Raw genomic sequence first — 20594 nt, 5'->3', positions numbered from 1 at the left:
GCCTTTTCATTTTGTTTGTGGTTTCCTTTGCTATGCAGAAGCTTTTTAGTTTGATATAGTCCCACTTGTTTGTTTTTGCTTTTGTTGACTGCTTCTGGTGCCAAATCTAAAAAATCATCTTCAAGACCAATATCAGGGAGCTTACCACCTATGTGTTTTGCTAGGAGTTTTATGGTTTCGGGTCATAACATTTAAGTCTTTAATCCATTTGAATAGTTTTTGCGTATGGTGTTAGTGGTCCAGTTTCATTGTTTTGCATATGGCTGTTTAATTTTTCCAATACCATCTGTTGAAGAGACTGTCTTTTCCCCATTGTATAGTCTTGGCTCCTTTGTTGAAAATTAATTGATTGTATATGTGTGGGTTTATTTCTGGGCTCTCTGTTCTGTTCTATTGATCTACATGTCTGTTTTTATGCCTATATCATACTATTTTCATTACTATGGCTTTATAATACAGTTTGAAGTCTGGGAGCATGACGCCTCCAGCTTTGTTCTTCTTCCTCAAGATTTCTTTGGCTAACGAGGGTGTTTTTTGGTTCCATACAAGTTTTAATATCATTTTTTCTATTTCTGTGAAACAGAAATGCATTGGAATTTTGATAGGGATTGCATTGCATCTATAGATTCCTTGGGCAGTATGGACACTTTAACACTATTCCTTCAATTCATGAGCATGGAATACCCATTTGTGTCTTCAATTTTTTTTTTTTTTGTCAGTGTTATAGTTTTCAGTGTATGGGTCTTTCACCTCTGGTTAAATGTATTTCTAGGTATTTTTTTTGACACAGTTGTAAATGGGGTTATTTTCTTAATTTCTTTTTCTAATAGTTTGTTGTTAGTGTATAGAAATAAAATCGATTTTTGTATATTGATATATCTACAACTTTATAGAATTTATTTATTTTAACAGTTTTTTGGTGGAGTCTTTAGAGTAAATTAAATATCTGTACTATCATGTCATCTGCAGATACTGTCAGTTTTGCTTCTTTTGCTTCAAGTTGGGTGCCTTTATTTCTTTCCCTTGCCTCATCGCCCAGGTGAGGATTTTAGTGCTGTGCTGAATAAAAGTGGTGAGAGTGGACATCTTTGTTTTGTTCCTGATCTTAGAGGAAAAATTCTCAGCTTTTCTCTGTTGAGTAAGATGTTAACTGTGGGCTTGTCATGTATAGTCTTTATTATGTTGAGCTATGTTCCCCTCTATATCTACTTTGTTGAGAGCTTTTATTATAAATTGATGTTGAATTTTGTCAAATGCATGGCATATGATCCTTTCAATGTATTGTTGAATTGGGTTTGCTAATATTCATATTGATTGATTTGCAAATGTTGAACCATCCTTGCATCCGTGGAATAAATCCCACTTGCTCGTGGTGTGTGATCATTTAAATGTATTATTGAATTTTTTTTTTTTAACGCCTGCAGCACCTGGTTTTCCTAGGTGATCTCCCATCCAAGTACTAACCAGGCTCGACTCTTCTTAGTTTCTGAGATCAGATGAGATCAGGCACATTCAGGGTGGCATGGCTGTAGACTAAATGTATTATTGAATTTGGTTTGCTAATATTTAGTTGAGGATTTTTGCATCTATGTGCATCATGGTTATTAACCTGTAATTTTTTTTTCTCGTTGCAGCCTTGTCTGCGTTTGGTTCAGGGTAATGCTGGCCTTGTAAGATAAATCTGAAAGTTTTTCTTTCTCTTCATTTTTTGGGGGAAGAGTTTGAGAAATATTGGTATTAATTCTTCTTTAAATGTTTGGTAGAGTTTACCAGTGAAGCCATCTGGTTCTGGACTGTTGTTTTTTGGGAGGATTTTGATTACTGATTCAATCTCCTTACTAGTAATCGGTATGTGTAGATTTTCCATTTCCTTGTGATCCAGTTTTGGTAGGTTGCATCTAGGAATTTATCCATTTCTTTAAGGTTGTCCAATTTGTTCACAAAAAAATTGTTCTTGGTAGTCTCTTTTAATCCTTAGTATTTCTGTGGTATCAGTTGTAACATCTTTTTATTTCTGATTTTATTTGAGTCCTTTCTTTTTCTCTTGGTGAATCTAGCTAAAAGTTTGTCTATTTTGTTTATCTTTTCAAAGAACCATCTTAGTTTCGTTGATCTTTTCTATTCTCTTTTTAGTTTGTTTCATTTATTTCTACTCTGACCTTTATTTCCTTCCTTCTACTAAGCTTGAGCTTCATTGTGTTTCATTTTCTAGTTCCTTGTGTATAATTAGGTTGTTTATTTGAGGTTGTTTGTTTCTTGAGGTAGGCATTTATTTCTATGAACTTCTCTCAGAACTGCTTTGCTTCATCCTATGAGTTTTGGTATATTGTATTTCTATTCTCATTTGTGTCAAAGAATTTTTAAATTGTTCTTTTGATTTCTTCTGTGATACATTTGTTCTTCAGTTGCATGTTATTTAATCTCCACATATTTGTGATTTCCAGTTTTCTTATAACTGATTTCTAGTTTCATATTATTGTGGTCAGAAAAAATGCTTGATGTTATTTCAGTCTTCTTAAATATATTAAGACTTATTGTGAGGCCTGACATATGATTTATCCTGGAGAATGTTTCATGTACATTTAAGATAAATGTGTATTCTGTTGCATTTGGATGGACTGTTCTGTATGTCCGTTAAGTCCATGTGATTTAACTAGTCAGTTAAGGCCAATGTTTTCTTATTGATTTTCTGTGGATGATCTATCCCTTGGCAAAAGTGGAGTATCAAAGTCCCCTACTATTACTGTATTTTTGTCTGTTTTTCCGTTTAGGTCTGTTAATGTTTCTTTATATATTTAGGCGCTCCTATGCTGGGTGCATAAATGTTTACAAATGTTTATAATTTCCTGTAGGATTGGCCCAGTTCTCATTATATAATGACCTTCTTTGTCTCTTACTGCAGTCATTGTCTTAAAATTTTTGTTTTACGTAAGTATAGCTTTTGTTTTCCATTTGCATCGAATATCTTTTTCCATCCCTTTACTACCTGTCTGTGTGTCTTTTATCTTAAGTGAGCTTCTTGTATGCAGTATATAAAGGGGTCTTTTTAAAAAAAATCTATTTAGTCATCATCTTTTGATTGGAGCATTTAGTCTATTTACCTTTAAAGTAATTTTTAATAGATATATACTTATTGCCATTATATTAAGTGTTTTCTGGCTGTTTTTTAATTCCTGTTTCTTTTTCTTGTTCTCTCTTTGTGATTTTATGGTTTTTCTATAGCCGTATGCTTAGATTCCTTCTTTCTATTTGTTGCATATCTACTATAGGTTTTTGCTTTATAGATTTGCTTTATGAGATTTACATAAAACAACTTATATTTAGAATAGTCTGTTTTAAGTTAATAACAACTTAAATTTGAACGAATTCTAAAGCTCTACATTTTTACTCCCTCCACAATTTTTGTTTTTGATGTCACATTTATATCTTTTATCTTGCGTATCGCTTAACATATTATTGTAGTTATAGTTGTTTTGTTTTTTACAACTTTAGTGTTTTAACCTTTATACTAGCTTTATAAGTGATCAACCTACCATCTCTACAACATTAGGTTATTCTGAATTTTACTGTATATTTACCTTCACCAGTGAGAATTATATTTTTGTATGTTTTGCTATTACTAATTTGTGCCCTTTAGTTTTAGATTAAAGAAGTCACTTTAACATTTCTTATAAGACCTTTAGCTTTTGCTTGACTAGAAAACTCTATCTCGTCTTCAAATCTGAATGACCGATATCCTAGGTAGAGTATTCTTGCTTGGAAGTTTTTTCTTTCAGCCCATTGAATATATCATGCTACTCCCATCTGGCCTGCACAGTTTCTGCCAAGTGTTATAGGGGTTCCCTTGTACATAGCAAGTTGTTTTTCCTTCAGCTTTTAAGATTCTCTTCTTGTCTTTAACTTTGACACTTTAATGATAATATGCCGTGGTATGGGTTCATTTTTTTTGGAACTGTCCATCCCCAGATTAGGGAAGTTTTAAGACACTATTTCTTCAAATAAATTTTCTACCCCTTTTTCTCTCCTTTTTCTGGGACTCCTGTAATGCAAATGTTAGTCTACTTGATGTTGTCCCATAAGTCTCTTAAGCTATCTTCACTTAAAAAAATTTTTTTCTTTTTGCTACTCTGATTGAGTTCCACTGCTGTTTCTTTGATGTCATCCAGCCTTTCTTCTGCTTCATCTAGTCTGCTCTTTAACCCTTCTAGTGTATTTTTCAATTCAGTTATTGTAGTCTTCCATTATCATATTGTATTGTATTCAGCTCTTCATTTCTATTTGGTACTTTCTTATGTGGGTGATATACAGTTCTCTCCATCAGATCTGGATGTGGTTCTTTATGGTTTTGTTATCTTCCCCCAACTACTGTCCCTCACTCTTAATTCAGAATCAGGGACAGGGTAACCAGTCAACAATAAAATTTGGGAAGGGAAGGAATGGATGACATATAGCAGTTACTGTTCTCTAGCAACAATGAATTCTGCTAGGCAGGCATTATGAAGTCCCCCTTGTCCTAGAGTAGGGGAAGTTCCTATTCTGTTTTTGGGAGGGACTTCCTTACCATTGGTTCTGGTGATTCTTAACTCCAACCTCCAGAGGGTTCTTCCTTGCTCCTTATCTTCCATAATTGTATCTGAAGTAGATGTTTGGGAATATTCCTTTATAGAGGGCTATTCTTTTCCATAGCCATTTCTTATGCAGTTTTGTTGGAGACCTGAGGATTAGATTATAATCATAGTACAATTTAGGATCGGTTATGAATTCTTCGACAGAATTTAAGAATTTGGTAGTCTTCTAACCTGCTTCACTTTAGTTAGTTCCCTGTGCCAGTAACCACACCTACAATTCTTTCTTAAACTATAGCCTCGAGTTTCCTTTATTTTATTGTTTGCCTCCTTTCCCTTATGCTTCTCTTTCTCAGTCGTATCTATCTTGAGACATCCAAAACAATAGGCTCAGAAAGAAAGGGAGCAATTAATCTGATCTTTGCTACAGGGTTTAGTTATTCTGTTTTAAAGAAGTCTGAATAATGTCTTGTGGCCTAAGGTGCTTTTAAGTCTTATTTTTTATTATGTGATATTTAGAAATAGTTGGCTTTTCCAGCTTTCTGAGGTCCTCAGTTTCTTTACTCTCTCCCCTTTTATTTCTGCTTACAAACCAGTTTTATTATCAGTTCTTTCCCAAGTACATTCTTGTAATGCCTTGCTAATACAGCAAGGAGAAACCATTAGTCACTAACATTTTAGCACTTTCTAACCTCTTCTCCAGATCTGCATGCTTTGTCTGCCCTCCCCATTTTCATAGGCAGTACTACCACATAACAAGTATATTTGTGTTACCAGCTCTGATACATGTTTCTCTTGCTGTCAGCCACTAAGCAGATGTCACATATTTTAGATTTTTGTGCTAGAAGCACCCCATATCAAGGTATCTCTTTCTTTATTAGTGTAATTAGAAATGCACTGATAAGTCTTAGTGTTATAGTGCTGAATGAAAAAAAAGCTAGTTGCAAAAGACAGGTACAGCATGTACCATTTTCATAAGATTCAAAATTAAGCAGAACTACATGGTATATTGTTTAGGAATATATACATTGTGATAAAACTATTAAGCAAGGGAACAAAAAAATCAGGAGTGTGTTTATTGATCGAGAGGTGGAGAAAGGAAATAAAGGGAGGGACACAAAGTAGGTGCAGTGATACTAGTAGTGTTCTAGTTTTTAAGCTTGGCGATTCATACAGTTTTATTATTAAGGACTACAGAATGTCATATAGTCTTTTGTATGTATCAGAGTATTCCTAATAAAAAGATCTGTGAAAAGTTTGAAAGGTATAAAGAAGGTCTGCTGCATTTTATTGTTTTCCTGGTTTGTCTTCTTATTACTGTTTTTCGTTCTTGTGCCTAACCATCTTGGTGCTGCATCTCCCGTTGACTGTCTTTGAGGGTTAAGTATCCTAATCTTCATGACTATTTTGTCTCTCATTTTCTCATTTAGAACTGTTCCCTTTTGCTGTGTTCCAGCCTCTTGAATCGCCACCTTACTAAGTTCACTGTTAATTTCTCAAATGACTTTTGTTAAAATCCAGTTACTTTCTTCATCTTTTGTTATAATTTGATTCAATCTTAATAATGCATTCTACCTGGATTTCCTTTCCATTGTTGACTTTGCGAATCTTTCCTCTCCAGGTCCATAGTGCAGTTGTCTAATTGTGGAAAATCTCATATTTCCCATCTATCAGTTAACTTATATTTTAAAAATCAAATCTTTTCTGGGAACTCAATTATGTATTCTTTAAGATTACTAGAATTATGGGAGAAGTGAATTCATCATTGTTTCAGCCTCCTGCATTTGCATGAAGTCATTGTTCTTCCTTTTGCCCATACTTTTCTTGTTAAAACATCTTTTAAATTAGTCAGAAGGTAATTTTCTTTTTTGGTGTTTAATTGCTATTTAGTGCTCAATATTTATGATGAAAACTATTCATGAATTAGTAATAGAATAATTGGAACCCAGCCATACAATATCTATTTTTTTGTCAGAAAATGTAATGATTACAATATTAATAATGAGCTAATTAACTTAGCTTTAACTTCTCTTGAAAATATGGAGGGTCAAAACCAAAGAGACACTGTATATTCATGTTCTTTTGCTATTTTGGAGTCATTTTTTTTTCTTTAATCTGTTATTAGATTTTACATTTAAAAACTTGATGGTTTTGGCAAGTGACACAATAAAAAGATGGACAAATTAAAGATAAATATCTCTTTAATATACCTCAGCTCTCACACTCTCAGATAACAAGTGTAAATGTGTCTGTACTTTTGGAAACATTTCTGAAATGGTAAACTCTTTTAGTTCTCGCTCATAATTACTGTTTAGTGATCTGATTTCCTTTCAGAAAATCTGAGTCTTTGCTTTGTGTAGTTCTATAGGGTTAGACTGTAGGGAAAATAAAGTAGTGTTTCAGTTTCAGAATTTCCTCATCTCAGCAGTTGGAGTAAATGTACATGTTTGCCTCATGGTTGAATTCTTTGAAGTTGCCCTTAAAAAACTCATGGAACTTAAAGGGTCCCCCCCCCCATAGATAACATCACTAAACCAATACTCTGAAACCTCAAATTTAACATTTGCTTAAAGAATATAATTGTTTTCATTCATGTACCTTGGTGTATGAACACAGGTTTAATGATCTTCAGGGAAAATGTTGTTTTCTGTATCCACACTTCAAAGACATTTGCACAAAAGAAAGCCTATATTTTCATCTTAGCGGGTATTACTCTAAGTAGGTAGTTCTTTGAAGAATGTGGGGAGGGTTAGGCATCACTTTTTGTTATCCTAGCTGATCCAAGGATATGGAGGAAGTATGCAAATACAGAAATGCAGAAAGTCATCATATTCTGGGGCTTATTGCCACTCTTAACCTACAGCAATTCCTAGCAGAACAACTGATGTTCATGTGATAATTTAAAGTTTCCAACATTTTCCTAAAGTCCTATTAAGACTCTAGTTCCAGTTTGAGAGAAACTGTTGATTTTTCTGTTTATTCACTTTTTTAAAGAAATTGTTCTCAATGTGCACCATTCCTTCAGTTAAGATTACTAATGATTATTTTCTGGGGAAAAGGAGTGTTTCTTGAGTACAGTGTAGCAATTTCACGATTATCACTTGATAATCAAAACAATCTTTTGAGGTAGATAAAACAGCTTTAATCATCTTGATTTTACAGATGAAAAATCTGAGGCTCAGAGGTTGAATGAGTTGATAAAGATTCCACAGTTGTTAAATATGAGATTTGGAGTTTAAAAGGTCTGTGTGGGTCTGAGACTTCAACCAAGATTGACTTTAAATCACATGTTTTTACTTCTATACGTTTTTGCTCTTCAGTCAAAAAAATTGTTTGCAGGATATGCAAGTCTTATAAGCTACCAAAAAAAAACAAAAAACCCTCACAGATGTTCATATATTCACCCATAGAAATAAAGCACATAATTTTTATCCTATTCAGAGCACAAACTTCAAGTTTAACAGATTATTCAGTTCTATAGGTCATGTGTCTAGTCAAAAATTAACTAGCTCAGTCTACGGCCATACTATCCCAAACAAGCCCGATCCCGTTTGATCTTGGAAGCTAAGTAGGTTAGTACTTGGATGGGAGACTACCTAGGAAGACTAGGTGCTATAGATGTAAAAAAAAAATAAGGGATTGTAAGTTGACAAGTTCCTTGCAATCTGTGAGGTCAACCAAGGATTACCTTGCCTTAAAAAAAAACAAAAAAAAAATCAACTAGCTCATATACTTAGTTTTCTTTGCTACAGTAATGGAAGTGAAGGGTCGTTGATATCCTACCCTGAAGAGCATTCACTATACCATGCTGTTAATTGTCATCAAAGAAAAGGAACACCTGACTTCTGGATCTTGTAACCTTATAATTGGGCTAGCATATCAACACAGAGAAACAATGATTATAATAAACAAATAAGTAAATAGTTCAAAAAATAAATGATCTTAGTATACTCATTACTAGCGTGGTTAGCAAACTAGTAACAGGCTATCTATAATAGACAGTGGCTGGGATTTTAATGCCACACAGAGAAGGGAGATGAGGCCTTGCATGTAGAAGGGGAGAAATTGAATATGTGACTACTACATAATGCAGAAACCCTGGAAAGGTTCCCTCACCATATATGATGGGACAAAAACAACAAAACAAAACAAAAAAAGCTTCTTTCTGGTCAGGGCTTTGGGTGAAGAGGAAGAAGTCTTTCTTGAAAAATCTAATCCTATGTGTAGATGATTCAGAAACTCCAAGCTTAGAAGTTAATGTAAAGTTTATGCTGGAAAGATGCAACCTTTGGGAGAGCTTGGCAAAATCAAATGTGAAATAACTTTGTAGGGGCATTTAATAAACCAAAATGTATAAGCTTTCCACACATCAATAATCAGACAAAAATGAGGTCATGATAAAATATTACAGGTTACCTAAGGAAATGATCCACCATAAGGAAAGTAAATGAATTAAGCAGCTATTAGATGAAGCTGAAAAGAGAATTAGAGAACTGGAAGATAGAGATGGGAAATTTATGCATAATTCAGCATAGAGATAAAGATATTGAAATGTAGAAAAGATTAAGAGAACCAGAAGATAGGATTAGATGATTCAACATATGTGTAAAGGAAATTGTAGATAAGGAACATAGAGAAAATGTAGGAGGGGAAATATTTGACGCAGAGTCACTGAAAATTTTTAAGAATGGATTAAATATTTGAATCCTCAGATTGAAGTAGCACAATGAGCTCTGAACAAGATTAATAAAGATACATTTATATCTAGACATATTATAATAAAACAGAACTTCAAAGACAAAGAAAAGTCTTAAATCTGCAAGATGAGTAAGATTATTTAAAAAGATTAGCAGTTAAATTGAAAATAGGTCTCTCATCAGCAACAATAGAAGCAAAAAGTGGGAAAAAATTTGTATGTGCCAATGAAATGTGAACCTAGAATTCTTTGGGTGAATTGGCAGTAGCCAGGGACTAAAGGGATAGAGTGTGGCTGATTAATAGTTATAGTGTTTTCTTTTGGGAGGATGAAAATATTTTGAAACTAGATAGAGATGGCGGTTGCACAACATTGTGAATGGACTAAATGTTATTGAATTATATGCTTTAAAATGATTGATTTTATGTTAGGTGATTTTTACTTCAATTTTAAAAATCAGTAATAAAAACAATTCTTAGGACTCAGCTTTCTAAAAAACTGTTAAACACAACTTTCAAAAGTCAACAGAAGTTAAAAATCTGGAGTCATCCGTTAAAGAAATGAAATTCATGAATAAACAGTATATTAGCAGAACAAGTCCAGTGATATATAAAAAGGTTAACGTATTATGGTCAAGTCCAATATTGATTTAATTGGTGTAATTTATATTAATAGAACGAAGGAACAAAACCTTGTGCTATCTCAAAAGATGGACTGTAGGACAATTATAGAAGATGTAACATACACATGATGGCACTACCAGAAGAAATGCTTGAGGCAATACTGGCTTAGAAGATTCAAATTTAATGACAGATTTAAATTTAACCATCGATTCAGGAAGCTCAGAGAACATCAAGTGGGAAAAATACTAAAATAAGACATAAAAACAAAAAACAAAACCCTACACCTAGGAATAATTTATTCAAACTGCAGAAAACCAAAGATACAGGAAAAATATTGAAGGAAGCTAGGGGAGTGAAAAAGCACCTATAGAGAAATAAAGGTACACTTCTCATTACAAACTAGTCAAGCAAGAAAGTGTAGTGAAATATTTTAGATATTGAAAGAAAAAAATCACTGAGCTAGAATTCTGTATCCAGCAATATTATCCTTCAAAAGTGAAGGAGAAATACAAATTTTTCAGACAAAAACAGGAAATCTGTTGCCAGTGCACCTGCCTTGCAAGAAATATTGAAGTTCTTCAGAGAGAGAAAAAAATTGTATAGGTCAGAAACTTGGGTTTACAAAAAGGAAGGAAAAGCATCAGAAAAGGAATAAACGAAGGCAAAATAAAATATTTATTTTTACTCTTAACAGTGTATTGGGTGATTATAGCATATGGGTAAATGAAATGAATGACGACTATGTTTTAAGGATCAAGATGAAGGAATTGGAAATACTCTGTTTTAAGATACTTGTACTACCCAAGAAGTGGTACAGTGTTATTTGAAAGTGGACTTAGATTATTTGTAAATACATATTGTAAACTCTAGGGCAACTACCAAAAATATTTTTTTGAAGAATATAACTGATATGCTAGCAGAGGGGATAAAATAGAATCATATACAATATTTGTTTAAAACCAGAGAAGGCAGAAAAAAAAAGAGAAGATAATAAAAAGTTCATTGAATAGAAAATAGTTACAAACATAAGTACTGAGTGCAACAAAAAAAAATAAAGACCCACCTATATGTGTTTTCTACAACAAACCATTATATATAAAGACACATTTAAAAAGGGATGGAGGAGATGTACCATGCTAATGCTAATCAAAAGAAAGCTAGGGTAACTATCTTAATCTCAGACAAAGATAACTTTAAAACAAGGACAATTATCATGGATAAAGAGGGGCATTACATAATGATAAAGGAGTTTATTCTCCAAGAAGACATAATCTTTAACATGTATGCACCTAACAATTGAGTGTCAAAATATGCGAGGCAAAACTGATAGACCTGCAGAAAAAACTGTACAGAACTACTATTATGGTTAGAAATTTCACTATCCTATCAGTAACTGACAGATTCAGCAGGGAGAAAATCAGTAATAATATAGTTTAACCAAACAGCACTATCAGTCAATTGGATCTAATAGACATTTATAGAATGCTTTTTCCAACAGCAGCAGAATACACATTCTCAGAATCACATGGAACATTCACCAAGGCAGACCAGAATAGAGAGCCTAGAAATAAAGCCACACAAAGAAAGTAAACCGATCTTCAATAAAGGAACAAAAGCAATTCAATGAAGGAAGTATATATTTTTCAACAAATGGTGTTGAAACAATTGGATGTTTATATGTAAAAATGATGTAGACACAGACTTTACACAAGGAGTTCCCAACCCCCAGGCTATGGAACAGTACCAGTCTGTGGCCTGTTAGGAACCAGGCTGCACAGCAGGAGGTGAGTAGCGGGAGAGCCAGAAGCTTCATCTGTATTTGCAGCTGCTCTTTAGCTCTAGCATCACCGCCTCAGCTCCGCCTCAGATCCTCAGGCATGAGATTCTCATAGGAACACCAGTCCCTGGTGCCAAAAGGGTTGGAGACCTCTGTCTTACACCTTTCACAAAAATCAACTTGAAATGGATCATAGACCTAACTGTAAAATGCAAAACTATAAAACTTCTAGAAGAAAGCATAGGAGAAAATGTAGGTGACTTTGGGTTTAGCAGTGAATTTTTAGATATAACACCTAAAGCATAATTCATGAAAGACAAATGGATAAGTTAGACTTTTAAGTTTTATTAAAAGTAAAAACTTCTCTGGTAAGAGAATGAAAAAGCAAGCCAAAGACTGGGGGAAAATATTTTCCAAAAACATGATAAAGGACTGATATCTAAAATATATAAAGAACTCTTAAAATGCAACAAGAAAACAAATCAGTTGAAAAATGGGCAGTAGGAGCTCTCCTTCATTGCCGGGGGTGGAATTAAAATGGCACAGCCACTTTGGAAGACAGTTTGGCAGTTTCTTACAAAGCTAAACACTAATTTATATGACAGCAGTCACACTCCTAGGTATTTATTTAACTGAGTAGAAAACATATCCGCACAAAAACCCACATTCAGATGTTTATAGCAGAATTATTCATAATCACCCAAACTTGGAAGCAACCAAGATGTCCTTACATAGATGAATGGATAAACAAACTCTCATGCATCCATACAATAGAATATTAATCAGCAATAAAAAGTAATGAGCTGTCATGCCACTAAAAGACAGGCAGGAACATTAAACGCATATCACTAAGTGAAGGAAGCTAATCTGAACAGCTATCTATTGTATGATTCCAATTACATGAAGGAAAAGGCAAAACTATGGAGACATTAAAAAGATCAGTGGTTGCCAGAGGTTCATGGGGAAGGAGGGAAGGTGAAGCACAGGTGATTTTTAGGGTGGTAAACTATTTTGTAGGATACTGTAATGGTGGATATATGTCATTATGCATTTATCAAAAACTAAAACTATATAATGCAAAGAGTAACCTTAACATAAACTATGTACTTTAGTTAATAATAATGTATTAATATTAGTTCATTAATTGTAACAAATGTGCCACATTAATATAAGGTGTCAATAATAGGGGAAACTGTGTGTCAAGATGGGGAGTAATATATGGGAACTTTATGTACTATTTGCTCTTATTTTTAATAAATAAAGGGGCAATAAGCTAAGGTTCAAGAGATAAGATGATGTATGTGCAAAACAGGTATTTTACAAGGTGTAACAAAGTAACTTTAAAAAATTGAAAAGGTAGGGGAAAATCTAAAAATGAACACAGAATCGATGTGGAAAACTACCAAAATTACTGTAATTTAAGAAGTCCTAAATACGTAATGGAATATATCACGTTTCTGGATTGGAAGATTTAATGTAAAGATCTTAGTTCTCCCCAAAGTTTCTATAAGTTCAGTATAATCCTAATAAAAATTTCATCATTTTCTGGTGGAAATTGATATGCTGATACTAAAACATAAATGGAAATTCAAAGAACCAAGAATAGCCAAGAATAACCAAGGTAATCTTGATGAATAAGAACAAAATTGAGGGACTTATGTTGCCCGACATCAAGACTTATTATAAAGCTTCATAATTAAAATGGGATCTTATTGGTACAAAGTTAGACAGACCAGTGGAACAGAGTACAAAGGCCAGCAGTACATATGCTTCTATATATCCCTGTATATATTTCTTTCTTTATAACCAAGTTGGCATCACAGTGCTTTCCTAATGGGGGTGAAGTTCTCACATTTGAGGTGGGAAGCAATTTTCAGGAAAAAAATGTTTTGGAAGGGCCAGAACTCAATATCTCACTGCTCTACCTCCTCTAGCTAGCTCTGTTTCCATTGCCAGTGTCCCAGCTCTGTCATTTAGGGCATTTATTTTATTCATTGAGACATGATCCAGGAATTTGGCGTAGGCTGCAGTTGAGTAGTTTGGAGTCCTGTCATGCCTATTAACTTCTGCAAATTCAACCAAATATATTCATGGGGGGTGGGGAGAGGGAAAATAATGTAAATACTAAAGCCAGTCTGCTTTTCCATTCAGTAACCATAAAATTGAGTAGTAAGCATGAGATGAGAAATGTGAACTGTGTTCCAGCCATGAGTTCTCACGTGTGTCTGAATATGTGAGCATCTTGCTTCGGTTAGTGTGATCTGTGTTTTCCACACAGCATGCTCACTGAACACGAACTACTACATCTGCTGTTCAGATGAAGAAATAGCATCTAGTCAAATCCTGAGGGAAAAAACAGCTGAGTTCAATTTTCTGAGGCAGTGTATGTACTATTCATGGGCTTGGGCTCTCAGGCCAGCCTACCTGGGTTAAAATCCTAGCTCCTACTATCTGTGTGGTCTGGGCAAGTTACCTAACCTCTCTGTGCTCAGTGTCCTTATTTATAAAATTGAGATAATACTAGCACCTCATAGCATTGTCATGACAATTAAATGACTAACATAAACTGTAGCTAGCACACAGTTAAGTACATAATCAATGTTAACTATTTTTATTATCATTTTATTATCGTAAGTATTATTATCACTACCAAGAGATGATAGGGTACATTCACAAGGGATTTTCAAGGAAAACTTAGCTAACTTTTTGTTCACCTTCAGCTTGTACTTTAGAACCCAACCCCAGCATGAAATATGATTTTACTGTACTGTACTTGTTTCCCTCTCTGGTCCTTGGTTTTTTAGGGAGCTGATAGTAAGTTGTGGCTTATTGTGGAATAGTCATATGTCATAGAACACAGACATTTGTGGCAGGAGGGCTTGGGAATGGGGCAAGATGTATTTCCCTAGAGGCACTGTAGGTGTGCAGACACCCTGAAATATGTTTACATATATAAGTCCACATTTTCAGCCACCAGCATTTTTCTGTGCACAAAGTTCCCTTGACTCTTTTAAGGTCGGTATAGCCCTTCTGCTTCTGTCCTTTGCTTTTCACTAGAAAATGATTGCAGCTTGTGTTGTGGAATGGTACCTGTGCTGACGCTAGCCTCGTGCTGCTTGTGGGTGCGTTGTCGTAGTGTACAACGCTCTGCTGGTTTTTTGCTGTTCTTCCCAGAGCCCATTGATTTTCAACTCACCATGGACTGTTACCTTTGAAGAATTTTGAAGTGCTTATAGGTGGCTGTTTGCCCTTTCACCCTTCCTCCTTCCACACACACAGGTACAGACCCTCATATTTACCTTCCAGGACTATGAAACTTAGATCCTGTTATTATCCCTCACCTCATGCCCATTTACCCTTCTTCTCATGGAAAAGCTCTTCATTTTTAGCTGTCAGTGCACAGCACTGAGACACACACAGCTGTTTGCCACTTTGCTATCATCAGCAACTCATCTCTTTCACTGCCAGAATGTCAGAACGTCGGGACCTGACTCAGACCCCAGCCATGATAGCAACTGCTTCCTTTAGGGGCATTACCAAGGATAACTAAGCTTTGGTGTGCTTCTCTGTTTTTCTTTACTCCCTCCCTGCCCCGCCGCCCCATCTTTCCTGTCTTCTGTGGCTTCTTTGCTTTTGCTCACAAAACAACAACAACAACAACAAAAAACCCCAAACTGCTCATTTATAGACCTTGCCAGCTAATGAGCTCCATCTTTCTGTACTTTGAACAAATACATCAAAATCAAATGGGTTTTTTTATTGAGCTTCTCTTGGCCATGTCATTTGAGGCTCAGGCATCTGAACCTGAATTTACTGCCAAAAGAAGGGTTTGCCCCATGTGTTAGGGGCACAAGAATTAGAAGGATTTCGCACTCACCAAGCTCAGTGTCTGCGAGATGAGAGAGTTGGTCTTTGAATAGAACAAGTTATGATCTACTGTCACATGTCCATGCCTTAGAACAAGGGAAATAAAAGTTTAATGAGTTCTATTTTAAGGGAATTTGTGTAGCGTGTTTAAAACAACTTAGGAATGTGCATTTAATATTTCATAGTAATGATGTAAAATTATGGCCCACTTGTGTATTGCAAATTGAAGAATCTTGAAAATAACTTATATCCAGAAGGTGCATTAGATTTTATCTTTCAAGTTACAAATATCCTGAAATGTTAACACCATCTCATTTTTGTGTTTTTTGCCTTTCTTCCTAGAATATTTTCCTTCTTGGATATAGTAACTTTGTGCCGATGTGCACAGATTTCCAAGGTAGAGTATTAACCAGATTTCTAATCAGTAAATATCAAGTTTTATTAGAATGAGGATGAGTTGTAGTTCCAGTAAACAGTTAAAAATTAAAATGTCATACTTTATACTTAACATAACACAATGTTATCATAATTCCATATTCGATTATTTAATGTATTTCAAGAATAAAAGTTTGAAAAGATGAAGGTAGAATCAAGACTTTAACAGTTTCTGTCTACGGCCATGCTACCCTGAACAAGCCCAATCTTGTCTGATCTCGGATGCTAAGCAGGGTCTGGCCTGGTTAGTACTTGGATGGGAGACCACCTAGGAAGACCAGGTGCTGTAAGCGTAAAAAATAAAAAATAAGGCATTGTAAACTGACAAGGTCCTTGCAATCTGTGAGGTCAACCAAGGGTTGCCTCGCCTAAAAAAAAAGAATTAAAGCTTTAACAGTCTTAATAAATGTATCTCTTTCACCCCAATCTTTCCTCCTTTACTTCCTCCTCCCAGGCTTGGAACATCTTAGCCCTGGATGGAAGCAACTGGCAAAGAATAGATCTTTTTAACTTTCAAACGGATGTAGAGGTAAGTTAATCTTGTTTTAGACAAAGGACTTTTTAAAAATATAAGTGAACTGTTCACTCTTTCCTTTTTATTTTGTTGCATTTAAATTTAAGGTGCCAAGGTAGAATAGAGAGGAAAAAAACCTGGAAGGTATTTGTATATATCGAGGCCAAAATTTTGCTTGTATTTTACTTTTTGCTCTGTATCAGTAACAGATTACCTTTTTCCCTTGTGCATGTTGTACCACTCAGCTTTTTAAAGCCTCACAGCAACATCATTAACACTTGGTTCAATGCCTTGATCTTAGGAGACTGTTGACAAATATTTGTCGATCTGAAAGATCCACTGAGAATTCTAGGTCAGCACCAAGAATGGAGAAGCGGCAGGAGCATGGGCCCAGGAGTGAGGCTGGAGGTGTCACCAAGCGTCTCCCAGTTCAGCCCCTTGGGCCCTTGGTGATCTCTCAGTGCCTCAGTCTTATTATCTATAAAATAATCTTTAAAACCTTTTATAATTCCAGGATTCTGGTGGATCTATCTGGAAACATGTATATCTCCATTTAAGAGTGGCAAACCTGACCAAAAGAGAAAAGCTTATTTTAAAACAACTTTAATATTAAATACCAATTTCTAACCAAAAAGAGGGAAGTAAAAAAGAGCACTGCATATAGTAATTTCTAGCTGTTTTAAGGATCTGGAGGTTCTGAAGTTTATTACCCAATGTTAGTAAAATCTTACTCAGTTCTAGTTTAGCCAGCTCAGTTACAGCAGTGGAACTGCATTTTAATTCCATTATGTATGCAGCGTGTTCATCCAATATTTTTACCAAAGTGTATGTTTTATGTATTTTTTAAATGGATAAGGAAATGGATGTGTTTAAAAGTGGGATGGGTCCAAACAATTTCCTGGGAGTTACTTAACTTGGTGTTACCTAGAAGAACTAACGGCCAGTTGTAAAGGCCTTTTACCTCCTTCTAGGTTACTTGCTGCGTCTGGTCCCACCTTCTAGGTTACTTGCTGCCTCTGGTCCCACCTCAAACCAGTGAGCAGAGCACCTGGAGCAGGTGGGGCTGAGCACAGGTCACCTACAGTTGGTTGCAGTGCCCTGAGCTTGGAAGGGAACAGGGACTTCAGGGCTTCATACCTGTCGTGGAAAGATAAGCTCTAGTTCCTGGCTTGGACTGTGGTCCCTGAATTAGGAGTTCTTCAATGCTCTTTCCAGACTTAATAGCCATGATTGCAACAGTGTCCCATCCAAACATGCTGACGTGTAAGTCCCCTTCAAACTGATAATCTCTAGATCTTTGTTCATTAAATTCCAAAAATTGTAGCTATTTCTACTGGCCAAAGGAGAGCCATTGTTTTAAAAACATTTTTGCAAGAGATTTTTTTTTCTTTTTATGTGGTTCCTTTTGTCTCCTCAGTTTTCTTTGGTGATTTTTTTCAAGTACGCAACTTTTTGGAAGGTACTTTAAAAACTTTTAAATTCAGATTAAAAAATACTATTTCAACTAAATATCACTATCTTGTGCATTATTTGATTTCAGAATTTGAGCTGACTGCTGACTGCAGCTGTATAAACACATTGCAGAAATACCTAAGACTACTTCCACTAGATAAGAGGGTAGTACATGGTTCACCAGCTATGTAAAGAATTACATGAAATCATTGGCACCAGGGTTTCAATCTAGTCTAATACTGCTTAGGTCCCTTTGGGGCCAGCACCTTGAATCCAGGTAGATTATGAACCAAGTGTTGGGGCCTCCCACAGTCCCTAAACTGGACCCTCCAGGTAGTCACTGGGAAGTATTCCATGGATAAACAGATGGCTTCAAATTCACTTCTTTGGGACAAAAGTGGTGATTTTTAGATATGTTGAGAGAAGAGAGATGCCAAGGATCAGGATTCACATACTAATACTGTGTGCCTGGCACTACTCCAAGCACTTTATATATATTGTCATTTAATTCTCTGAAAAACACCATATTGAAGAAACTGAGGCTCAGAAAGTTTGAGTAACTTACCCAAGGTCACTCACTTGGTAAGAGGAGAATATAGATACCTCGAACAGTCGATTATACGACTGTCACATTTCAGAGAAGAGGCAAAATCATCCAGATGACAAGTGTGCATTGTGCCTTTCCTTTAGCATTACTCTTTCCTGAGTGTTTCCCTGATGTTTATGCATTTTCCATACCTTTAAAAGTTGGACATTTTGTTGTCATCGTCTTCATGGTTATTAAAGATGCTGCCAGGCCAAAAGTGACAAATAACCAAGTAGAATGTTAATCTAAAAATCTTAACTCCAAGGGTCCCTCCAGTTAGGTCTTATTTTTCTCTAAAGCCCTGCATACCTTCACTATACTATCTTATAGATAATATACATAGAACTTGAATTTTGCAGTTAGGAAGGGTTTCCTCATTTTTTCTTCTTAGTTGTAAACAATGGAGCAGAAAATTCTGACTAATTTTTTTATTCTAGTACAAAAACTTTTACTCCAAAGAAAGGAAGAATAAAAAGCTTATATAAATGCAACTAACTTGAAATGAAGAAAAATATACGATGTGCTCCATTTGTAGACATTGGTGTGTAGTTGTGTTTTGTTTTTGCTGTTTTCAGTACTTAAATATTTATCTTGTATTTCCAAATCATAATCTCTCCCCTGCCCCCCGTAAATGACAACAGCTTATTTTACAATTGTCTAGAATTTTGTTTGAAAAATTCCAGAAGGAATTTTTATTAACTTAAGTAATATTCAAAAAAATATAAATAAAGCCACTAGCAATATCAAAGTTTAGATTTTTAACTTAAGTAAGAGTTAGCCAGATAATAATAGGTGTGAGTTCTGATCCTATGATCCTATGGTTTGATGTGTCCTAGTGCATTCTTAGTGCTTACAGTTCAGTGCCAAGATTGCAGTTTTATAAAGTAAGGATAATAGTATTAAAAAACAAATAAGTCTACGGCCATGCTACCCTGCATAAGCCCGATCCTGTCTAATCTCGGAAGTTAAGCAGGGTCGGGCCTGGTCAGTACTTGGATGGGAGACCACCTAGGAAGACCAGGGGCTGTAGGTGTAAAAAATTTAAAAAGAAAAATAAGGGATTGTAAGCTGACAAGGTTCTTGCAATCTGTGAGGTCAACCAAGGATTGCCTCACCTAAAAAATAAATAAATGAATGAATGAATGAATGAATGGTGCTTTTCAGTGTTTCCTCCCTTGTGGAGGGAATAGCTGTGCAGAGCACACAGGCTTTAGAATCAGATAAACCTGTTAGAACCCTATCTCTGCGACTCACTAACATGTAACTTTGGTAATTTAATTATTTGATGTCTTTATTTGCTAAATGAAGGTAATGGATCCAATCTGTATTAGTCAGGATATCTCCAGAGATATAGAACCAATAAGATATGTGTGTATAGATATAGAGAGATTTGTTATAAGAAATTGGGTCATATGATTATGGAAGCTGAGAAGTCCCAGGATCTGCCATCGGCAAGCCAGATGCCCAGGAGAGCCAGTGTGTAGCTCCAGTCCAAGTCTAGTGGCCTGTGAACCAGCAGAGCTGATGGTATAAGTTCCAGTCTGAAAGCTGGCAGATTCGAGACCCAGGAAGAGCTTACGTTTTAGTATAAGTCCAAAGGCCAGAAAAGACCAATGTCCAGCTCAAGCGGTCAGGTAGAAGGAGTTCCCTCAGCCTTATTTGAGTCAGGTCTCCAGTTGTTTGGATGAGGCCCACTCACACTAGGGTGGGCCATCTACTTTACTCTGCTGATTCAAATGTTAATCCCATCCAGGAAAACCCTCACGGACACACCCAGAATAATGTTTGGCCAAATGTCTGGGCACCCTGTATCCCAGTCAGTTCATTCATCACAAGATCACTCCTTATCAATTTGGCACCCATATACATCTCCTTAAACCAGCTTAATCTCTAAACAATAACAAGGTTATAATTTCATTTAACGTAATACAGCTATCTGATGTACAACCAAAAACCACATTGCCCCCTTTTTCAGAAGGTAAAGTCTTCGAGTGATGTTCACTCTTCTCCTTGATATTCTGTGCCTTAGATACTATGATGTAGAATTTACAAAACTTGAATACTATAATATAAAGTCAT

The 20594-nt window shown here is 35.4% G+C and overlaps 1 protein-coding gene and 3 pseudogenes across 4 annotated transcripts in view; 3 read left to right on the top strand and 1 right to left on the bottom strand.

Moving 5' to 3' along the window:
• FBXL2 (F-box and leucine rich repeat protein 2) overlaps nucleotides 1–20594 on the top strand; it is a 63366-nt gene that overhangs the window by 21738 nt on the left and 21034 nt on the right. For 2 of the 4 annotated variants that reach the window (XM_039843437.1, XM_039843439.1), the window contains 2 exons: nucleotides 15871–15925; nucleotides 16418–16492. In XM_039843437.1, coding sequence (XP_039699371.1) covers nucleotides 15871–15925; nucleotides 16418–16492 — 130 coding nt within the window. The remainder of the gene's footprint in view (nucleotides 1–15870; nucleotides 15926–16417; nucleotides 16493–20594) is intronic. The other 2 variants (XM_039843436.1, XM_039843440.1) reach the window with 1 other exon arrangement.
• Nucleotides 1416–1534, bottom strand: LOC120586935 (uncharacterized; annotated as a pseudogene).
• LOC120586835 (uncharacterized) lies at nucleotides 16138–16256 on the top strand (annotated as a pseudogene).
• On the top strand, nucleotides 19430–19548 carry LOC120586933 (uncharacterized; annotated as a pseudogene).

This window comes from Pteropus medius, unplaced genomic scaffold (assembly GCF_902729225.1).
Source record: "Pteropus medius unplaced genomic scaffold, Ma_sr-lr_union100, whole genome shotgun sequence".
Taxonomy (NCBI): domain Eukaryota; kingdom Metazoa; phylum Chordata; class Mammalia; order Chiroptera; family Pteropodidae; genus Pteropus; species Pteropus medius.
The sequence above is the reverse complement of the archived record's forward strand: the minus strand, read 5'-3'. Positions and strand labels throughout refer to the sequence as shown.